At 31.0% G+C, this 10,338-nt stretch overlaps 1 protein-coding gene across 6 annotated transcripts in view; it reads left to right on the top strand.

The window, feature by feature from the left end:
* The first annotated feature begins 2,339 nt into the window (after nucleotides 1-2,339).
* LOC117170553 (fasciclin-1) overlaps nucleotides 2,340-10,338 on the top strand; it is a 492,646-nt gene continuing 484,647 nt past the window's right edge. For all 6 annotated transcript variants that reach the window (XM_033357372.1, XM_033357371.1, XM_033357376.1 and 3 more), the window contains exon 1: nucleotides 2,340-2,899. In XM_033357372.1, the coding sequence (XP_033213263.1) occupies nucleotides 2,777-2,899 (123 nt within the window). In that variant the 5' untranslated portion in view covers nucleotides 2,340-2,776. The remainder of the gene's footprint in view (nucleotides 2,900-10,338) is intronic.

The following is a 10,338-nucleotide window of genomic DNA, read 5'->3' as shown; positions in this document are numbered from 1 at the left end:
ATTAAAATTCGAAAATTTTTTCTAAAGCCTCCAGGGGACTTCGTTTTCGCACGAAAAAATTTTATGTGCCCTTATTGCATCCGGACCCACAATTGTTCACAGTGTTTCTGAGAAAACAAGATTTTCAATCAAGCTTGTGCCTTAAACGACCCACCTGTGTGGCCGCGTTAGTGGTTTGCGCCGATGTGGATGAATCCTCATTTGCAGATGTATATCTATGAAGTTAGAAAAAAGAAAAAGTTGAGCCATATGCCCATTTAAGGGCGATGAAAAACGTATTCTTGCGCGATCTGTGAAAAGCCGGTGTGTGAGGAACATCGCAGGAACTTCTGTAGATTGCGCTGCTTGAATTATTTACTCACATATAATTTTTTTAAGCTTTTTAACCAAGTTTCTTATAAAAATTATATGATTATATAATTAATAAATAAAGCTTTTTTGATAGAATAGTGAATTGATCATGATCAAATCATGACCATCACAGGTCATAATTTGATCTTTGAAAACCTAGAGTACACTTTCTTATTATTTATTTATTGCAAAGTTATGAATTTGTTAACTAAATTTTCATTTTCTTAAGTTTTTTGTCTATATTTAGATTATTATTTTTAAAAAAAGTTACATATTTAATTCTAAAAACTATTGAAGCATGTAGAAGAAGCTCCGAGGAATACACATGAATTTTTCCTGATTTTTGGTAAGCTTTTCAGATATAAAAAAGAAGAATCGGACATAAGTGATCAGATATGTGACGAAAGCAGCAAAAAAACTGTGTGACGAAGGGTTAAGTCACACTACTAATTTTTTCTAATTTTCTGTGGATTTTAATTTGTAACGAATTTAAGACGTTGGAATGTGAATTAGCGTAAATGTGACTTGCTTCATTTTTGACCATTTTCTCTGGGTTTCAAATTTTACGAATCAAAGACGCTGCAATGTGACTTGCCCAATTTATTTATTTATATATAAATATTTTACGCCCAGAGATTTTAGCCCCATGGTGGAGATCGAGGTAGAGATGTAGAGACGCTCCTCTGCACATGGGGTGCTACTGATTATAATAATAAATTATATTGTTTAAAAACTTGGATTTGGCTATCTAAAATAATAACAAAATCAGTTTTCAGATATTTAAAAAGCAATCCCTTGCCAATTAGTTGAGATGAATTTCAAGTGAGTTCCTAGACTTCTAAAGTATTTTTTCAACTATAGTTTATTTATTAGTTTCAATCAGTGTTGGGTAAGTTACTTTTTTTTAGTAACTAGTTAAAGTTACGTTACTTAACGAAAAAAGTAACTAGTTACAGTTAGTTGATAAAGTTTATTATTATTATTTATTTATTATTACATTATTAAAATAAAAATATTAATAATTCTTCAAAATATTATTTTAAAAAATAGAGATTGGTTTAGTAAATTAAAAACTAGACAGATATTTCGTCAAGTGAACAGTAATATATTTTTAGAAATTGGAATACAAAGTACATAAAGTAACTGTGAAGTAACTAAAATTAAGTTAAAAGTTAATGCAAAAATCGTAACTAAGTTACGTTCCAAGTTACTTTTAAAAAAGTAACTAAGTTACTCTAAAGTTTACAAATAACTAAACTTTTTAGTAACTTAGTTACTTGTAACAAGTTTCTACCCAACACTGGTTTCAATGCCAGGCATGGTGGCTAACGGGGAAGTAATTTTTCTTTCCGATAACTCACCCCTCAATCCCCATATTTTTTCATTCAATGTAAAAATAATTGCGTCTTTTTGAATAATTCAATAACTAAAACATATAAAATATAAAAAAGCATTTTGACGCAAAGTAACAACATTTAACATTTTTTATCGTTTTAAGGTGGACACAGAAACATGGCTTAAAGCGGGGGGAGGGTAATTATTTTGTTTAATTGAGCCCCCGTCCATCGTTAAATAGTTACCCACCCACGTAGTTATTGTGATGATTGCCGGTTCTGGAAGGCGACCCCTTCCGAAATACGAGCATCCATTTCACGCGAGTCATGGTTCTCACATGCCAGGGAACACAAGATCACTCGTGCGCCTCAATCTTGATATAAAAAAAAGAATAGTGCACTAAACAAGAACCAGGAGCCAGAAGGTTGTGGTCTCCGTATATACAAAAAAACCTTTAGGCGTGACGTCAGCCACCGAAATGTCAGATTGTTTTGGGGTGGTGCGTGACGTCACATACACGCCGCGCACTCGAAGTCGCACCGAGAAGGGTGGCGGGGGTTTGGCGCGTCGCTCTGGAACTGCTCTGATCGCGTTTCGACGAGCGGAGGGGGCATCTAGGGTTCACGCATGGAGAGGGCGCAGTTCCGCGCTATCCTTCGTTTCGCGAACACGTCGTGTGATGACAACGTGACGGATTCGATTTGTTCCTTTCGCGATTTGACATCTGATGGTATAAATCCCTAAATTTCATTCCGATACCCTATGTGAGATATCGAATTTGGACAAATAAAAATAAATTTTTTGTTAGTGTTGTCAATTTTTTGAAATATAACCCCTGTGGTTTTTCAAATTAATCGGAGGGAAAAATAAACACACGAACCTTGCGGCCCTTGACTATCAGGTTCGTCGAACTGACGATCAGTCAGTTTGTATTCAAATTTAGAAAAGTGTACTTGCGGAAAATCGAAGTTATTTTCGATTGCGCTTTTAACTTAGTGATTTTTCGGATTGCTCGCAGCTAGTGTGTGATCTTGGTGTTTTGTGAGGAAACATATATAAAAAGTTGTCAAGCGACACAAAAGGAAACACAATGTGGTTTACAGTGCCGACAATGTGCCTGCCGGCTGTTTTTCTACTCGCGTGCCTGGCTGTTGGAGGAGAAGGAAGCGATGGCATCAAGAGAAGAATCGAAGATGATCCTGATTTGTCACAGGTAGGAAACTATTCAATTATGGTAAAGGAAGTAAAGAAGCGGTCATGCGTTTCAAACTCGATATTTATTTTCCAGTGTCACTTTTGGTTGTGTTAGGTTAGGGTTGTTTTCATAGCTCGACGTCCCAAAGCGAAAACTTGTTTTTGGAGTCAACTTTAGAAGTTATTTCATTACTCATATTTTTATGCAGCTATAAAAATTGGACTGCTCTAAATTTGGATCTTTAATATAATTGAAGGTCAAAACTGAACAATTTGAAATTTCAGAAAGTGGGACAAAAAGTTTGTGGCCTAAGTGTCGCAAATTAAGCAAATTTAAGTTCAAAATTACAAAAGTACACAAAGATTTAATTGAGAGACTTTGAGAAGTAATCGGTTAGAAACTTTTCTTATCCAAAAACAAATCATTTTAATTCGAAGTTCTTCAAATTTTGCCTCAAAGTAAAAAATGGTTATATTTTTGGAAAGGTTGTATCTACGTTGTAAAATAAATCCACTCAGAAAAATTGAACACTTTTCAAATTAAGTATTAAAGTTTTGAATGAACAGTTCATGAGTGAAATATTTAAATCTTAAAATAACAGAAATAAAAGGGATTTAAATTGGAACCCAGAAATAAAACAGGTTTAAATTGGAACACATTTGAAGAAATTCAAAATGGAAAAATATTGAACCTTAAATTTTACAAAGCTGAAAACAAATTGAAAAAATATAAAATTTTAATCATTCGAAAATAAAAAATTCTAAGTGATAAATAAAATTAAAAGTCAGGCCAAAGAGATCGGCAAGCGCCTTCTATGAAGGATTTTGTGGACTACGTAATTAGATATTTTCACTTCAAGCAAGTAGATTGCTGGGGAGGGGGGCAAGGGACCAAATGCATGGGGTTGAGTTTATTTTTGCTCTATTTTGCTCATTTCTTCGTAAAAGGTGATTTGGTCTATATAAGTATATTTGAAAAATAGTTTTTATTTCTTAATTACTATTTAATAAAAGGATAAAATGATAATAATAATGATCAATTTCAAAGATATTACAGAGCTATCCCTTAGAAAAATCGTAATAAAGTAAAAGCTTCCAATATATAGGGTCTTAAAAGACAAATGTCAAAATTTATTCATTTTTATAGGTTCTAGACCACTGATAGAAAGAAAACCATGATAGATAAAGAAATGAAAATATTTTTCGACGAATACACTACTACTGGTTAATACCGATGCAATCTCTGGAACAAATACTGCCGAGGTTTGAGTAGTAAATGACGAACGGACATCCGACCTTGGTTATGAGGGTTTCCAGCATAATCTAAAAAGTTCTAAAAAATAAACTTTAAGCGAATTATCTGATATTCGATGCATATCGACATTTCAAAAAGTATAAAGCATTAAAAGTTTTACTTGAACAGTCAAAATATTGCGTAACACTCTGCAAGGGCAAAGGGGTGGGCGGGTCTGTGATAACTTCATACAGTGTCACAGTCATATAGGGAGGGTCGCAAAGGTCCAATATTATGTGAAAAAAATTTAGTTAAATTTGTGTTCAAACAGCTTGATTTTAAAACTACAAAGATGAATTTTCAATACAGAAGAATCATTTTATACCAAGAAAATTAATTTTCAGCCAAAGAATGAGTTCATAATATACATGAATTTTAAACAACACAGGTAAATTTTTAACCGAAAGCGATAAGCTTGCAACCACAAACGAAACAGTTACATTTGTATTTAAAACCCCTTATTTTCAACAACAAAAAGCGAATTAACCACTAGTTTAGTTTTTTTTAATACGAATTTTTGACAAGATAGTTGAGCCTTTAACGAAGGAGATAAATTCAACAAACAATACTAATTTTCTACGCAAATAGACAAATTGTTAACCAAAATAAAATAGATAAACTTTAAATTTAAAAAACTAATATTCAACAAAAATAAAAAAGGATTATTAGCCAGTTTCAACTAAGAAAGACACATTTTTAACCAAATAGTTAAATCCTGAACCAAAATAATAAACCTTCAACAAACAAGATTAATTTTTCACCCAAATAGACGAATTTTCAACAAAATAAATTAATTTTCTACCAAATAATTGAAACTTGAAATTATAAAGGAAACTTTTTTAACCAAAAAGGGAATAGGTACAATTTCAGATAAAAACTTTAATTTTCATCTAAAAAAGGAACAGAATAGTAGGAGTATAAATGATGCGGTTTATGAAAATAAGCGTATTTATGGATATTTGAACGTATTTATGGATGTTTAAATTATTTATATGTTTACAGACAAAAGAAAACACTGATATAAACCAATTTTTCAAACAAAACAAAAAAGTAATTTTACATTTTTTATATGACTTATTTTTTGAGGAGCTAAAAATAATTAAAATGTGTATTAAATACGATTTCAGTAAGTGGGATAGGTGATTGGAGCCTCTGTATAACCATTTTCTTCGCATAATTATAAAAATAATTATCATCTGTCGTTTTTGCGACAAAAAAAGTTTCTCTAAAAACAAACTCGTAATGAGCGACCTCTATAGTTACTATCTTTTTTTTTCCTTCCATGTGGTTCATTTTGATCACAAAAGGACCAAAAAATCTCAAATACAAGTTCATATTCGAACTTCTTTTTACATTCTCATCCATGAGAGTGTAATGTAATCGTCCAATTTTTCATTCTCTGGTTTTAACGGATCTTTACGTTTCGGCACTCACAGAATCCGTAAATCATAAAATTTTGTCGGTGTCAGTCTGTATGTTTTTTTCAAATTAGAAAAGTTATGTACTTTTGAAAATTTTCAGAAAAATAGAAAAAAAAATATTTTTCCAAAATATTAGGAAATTTCATTTAAATTCATCACTAGATATAAAATATATTTAGAAGCTATGCCAGTTAAATTTTTCGATCAGACAAACATATAAAAAGTTTGAGCTCTTTCAAAATTTGAATAAAAATTTTCTATGAGTTTTAGAAATTTTTGTCAAATTTTCTGGTACGCGTCAAAAAAAACTTTTAAATTATCCCAATGGCATTTTTAAATTCGATAAAACTTCCAAAAGTTATATATTTTTTCAACATTTTGAAAATTTTCAAAAAAAGGAAAAAAAAAATTAATAGGTTAAGACATATCAATCCAAATTTCTACTAGATATAAAATATATTTTTCGAAACTATTGTCATACAATGTCTTAATTAGACAAAAGTTCCTAAAGTTGGGTCATTTTCAAAAATATGCAATTTTGGTTTTTAAGAGATCCATAAGTTTAAAGCGTTGTTTTTAGTAAATTTTAACCAGATTTACATGCTATCTTGATTAAGTTTTTCAATTGGACACAAGTTAACGAGCGCGAAGCGCGAGTTTCGTAATGAGAATGTAATCGTCGAAGCCATAGGTGCTTTGAGAACAATCTCTAAAAACAAACCGAAACAAATTTCAGTTACAATTTATGGCTGTAATTTCTCAGAAGTTAAAATAACAGTTTTCGATTTAATTTATAGTATTTACCATATTTGAAAAAAGTTAGGTAAAGCGTATCCATTAAACGTACGAAAACGAACGCGGGAGCGTACCCGCGCCCCCAAGGCGTGCTCAAACTTGGCGCGAAGCGCCACGCACGCAGCTCGCAATGAGAATGTTGTTGAATACATGCAATATTAGATATGAACAAGTGTTTAGCTATTTTATTTTTTATTGTATTTTCAGAACTAGTCTGAAAGTTCCATGTGAGGAAAACGTTGAGGAATTCCCTGTGGAATTCTAAATCAAAATTTCGCCCGACTCTGGTATTACTTATAATTATACAACACTTTAATCTAAAGATTGAAATCGATTAGGGTTTTTAAAATTATTTTCGAATTTTTGCGAAAGAAGGTGAATATCCTACTAAGTCGTATCCGGTCGTACCCTCGTTTTCTTCGTTGAGTGCTTTAACGTTATAACGGATAACGTGTGCTGAAGTGCTTGCGGCTGTGGATGTGTACCTACTTGTGGAGAGAATGCGACAAAACCGCAATAAAATTATTGGCGTGACGTTTCCTTCTTTCTTTCTCTTTTTGAACACGAAAATCATTTCCTGAAAGTGACTGGTAACTCGTCGGAAGTGAATGGCAATTGCTATTGCCGGAAGGTTTAAGATCTGGAGTGAACATATTTCTTATTTTGATTTAATAAATTGTATAACAACGGAATAGAATTTGAATGTGCAGAATTTTATGTTTAGAATTTCGGATACTAAAGGATACTAGAGTGGTCAAAAAATAAAATATTTGTATTGTTGTTGTCTCATCCTGGTCTCCCTCATTCTGTTTCATATCGTGTAAAAATAATTGTGTATCGCCCTTGGACCAATGTTTAGAAACTCTAAAAATTGTTAATTATTTGTGTTTTTAATATAAAAATAACAAATTACAAAAAACTTTTCGTTTTAACTTTTTATTGTAAAAATTAGACCGACATCTAAGGTGTACTACTCTTGAAAATAAAATGTATTAAAATGTGGTTTATTTTATTAACAAAACATTAAATTATCTAACTCTGACTATTTTTGATTCTCAATATGGGAGAAGTCTACCATATGGAAAGTAAGGCTTCGACTGAGTCAAAATGTCCTTGGGGAAGTTAAAATCTATGCCAATGATAGAAATCTATCCCTACACTTTTAAAAACAACCTTTTAGAACGATATGCTCCTGTGTTAACAGTCCTTCACATAATTTCTTATTTCATATTGTTTAAATATTTAATAGTTTTTAAAATAATTATAGGACCATTGGAATTCTTTTTTTGAGCCTTTAAACTACCGGTCTGAAGTTCAGAAATCTTTAATGTTCTTGCCTAAAAAACATATTTCGGAATTATTATAAAGGTATAGTGCCTACGTGTACCTAAATATTCTGACTATTTGTACCGAAGTTTGAATAAAAATAGTCCTTTTTCCAGGTCCCGCTATTTGTACAAAAAAATATGGCAATTCGTACCGAAATTTAAGTACACGTATAGGCACGACCTGTTATAAATCACCATAACTTCCTTACTCTTGAATAAAATGTATGAATATTATGTGTTAATTAATTCTTCTAGAATCAAAGATTGTTTTTTGTTTCTACATCAACCTTGCATTATATTAGTGAACAAGTTTTTTCTGTGAACAAAATTGTTTTAAACATTATGAATGACCATATTTTCTTAAATCTTCAGTAAAACGCATCAGTATTATAGTTCAATCGATTTGATATTTTTAGGTTTGGCTAAAATTATGTAATGTCTAAAATTTAAAAAAATTGATTGCATCACAATTATTTTGTTTAACTGGAAATAACGAAATAAAACGAAATTTTCGATCGGGTCCCTGGTTTTATTAATTCCCAGTCTCATTTTATTAATGAAGGATGGTTTCAAGGCCCTAAAACGGAACTTAAATTGTCTTCAAATTATTTAAAAGAAATGTAAAATATTTCAGCAATATTTCTAAAGTCATTCTAGGACTTTTCTTGTAAAAAGTTATGTTAAAAGCTGCGAAAGAAGCAAAATATCGTTTTAATGATTAATTTAAAAAATGTTAAGGGTACTTCCCTATCACTTAAACACATTTTAATGTTCAAAGGATCATTTTTTATTATTCAAAAACAAAAAATATGTAAGGTTTATAAAACTAGTAGATTATACATTTCCAACTCCCTATAGAGGGTTGTTTTTCACTTTTAAGGGCAATATTCTGGTAATATTCTGGAAATCTTCAGCAGCGTATTTGACATGCTATTTTAGAGTAGATGGTGATGTTGCGTGGTCAAGAAATTTAAGTGAATAGTTGTTGATGTTAGGAGTGTCCTGTTGTTGAAAATTATTATTTTTTAAATATTCAAGATGAATTTAACTAAGCAGTTTCAGATTTTCATTAGGTTTGGTGATTAAACATACAAGAGAATATAGTATTATATTTTAACCATAAAATTGCGTTGTTTTACGAATAATTCCAAAAACAATTTTCAGTTTCGGGGAATCATTATTTACAATTTAGAGGCTAATAATTATACTTTTGTACCTTAAAAGTTAAAAATCTGTCAAGTTGCAACTTTTAGCGACTTTAAATGGGGCTATAATTAGTCAATTTAAACCATTTATTTCAAATCAATCGAAAAATTACTCAGAAATACTATGGTTTTCTTAAACATGGGATATTATTTTATTTAAACTAGTTATATTTGAAAACATAAACAATTTTCAAAAAAATTTAATGATTTTTTAAAAAGAGTGTCCTTTTTTGAAAAAAAAGATTGAAAAGTTTTAAAAGTAGCTTTGAAAACTGAAAAGTTATACTTTAAAATGGCTGTGTTCGTTTTCCGAGTCACTCAAAAAAATATATTTTTTTTTAACTACAGATGTAAGCGTTTTGTGGTGTAGCGATAAAACTTTATTCAATTAATTTATCATAAATGTCGTAAAAATAAATATATTTAACAATGCAAAAAATACTTGTTATAAATAATATTGATGAGTATAACATGAATACATAACAGAAATTGCTTAAATTTTTTTTATTGAATGTAATAATCTAGATAATCCCAAGTAAAAATATTATATAGTCTATATATAGTGTGAAGTATTATATATAATATTCATTTGTTTTATACATTTTTTGTATAAAATAAATTAATGTTATACATAAAACTTCACACTATATATAAACTATACATCATTTTTCCGCCCGGGCTATTACAAGTTATTTGCGCACTTGCAGCATATTTTAGCTACATACTCCTTGTATATGGCCTTGTCACACAATGAGCACTTGTAAAATGTCTTATGGCCAAGAGAACTAGGACACAAATTGCAGCGTTTCTGTTTAGACCTTTTATTATGAAACAGATTCGTCTCTGATATCCATTTCCTGTGATGAAGTACGAAGAGTAGCACAAAACACGGGCAATAACAGCCTAGTAGTATGGAACATTCCGGGAACGTTCCGCGGTGACCTTCGGAACGTACCAGGAACGTTCCCTCAGAGTGTAAAATGTCCGCCACTTGGGAACGTTCCACTGGAACTTTCAAAGAATAAATTATCGTTATTGTTATTATTATCAATGAATATCCGATAAACCGTCAGTGTTCAATTAAAATTTTTATTAAAAATAACAATAATGGAAGGTTCCTCTCAGGTCCCAGTGGAACGTTCCTGGAACGTTCCCAAGCGGCGAACATTTTACACGCTCAGGGAACGTTCCATGCTATTAGGCATGCACTCACAGTTCAATAAGTCCTTAGAATGAAGTATAAAAACAATTTTTTTTGTGTAAATTTTTTTTTTATTTTTTCAACATAATCTCCTTGGAGTTCTATACACTTAGTCAATCGCTTTTCAAGTTTTTTTAATCCTTCAGAAAAGTGCGTTTTCGGAAGATCCTCAAAATAAGCACTTACAGAGGCAATGACGTCTTCGTTGTCTGGA

Source organism: Belonocnema kinseyi, chromosome 4 (genome assembly GCF_010883055.1).
Source record: "Belonocnema kinseyi isolate 2016_QV_RU_SX_M_011 chromosome 4, B_treatae_v1, whole genome shotgun sequence".
In the NCBI taxonomy this organism is placed as follows: Eukaryota; Metazoa; Arthropoda; class Insecta; order Hymenoptera; family Cynipidae; genus Belonocnema; species Belonocnema kinseyi.
The sequence above is the reverse complement of the archived record's forward strand: the minus strand, read 5'-3'. Positions and strand labels throughout refer to the sequence as shown.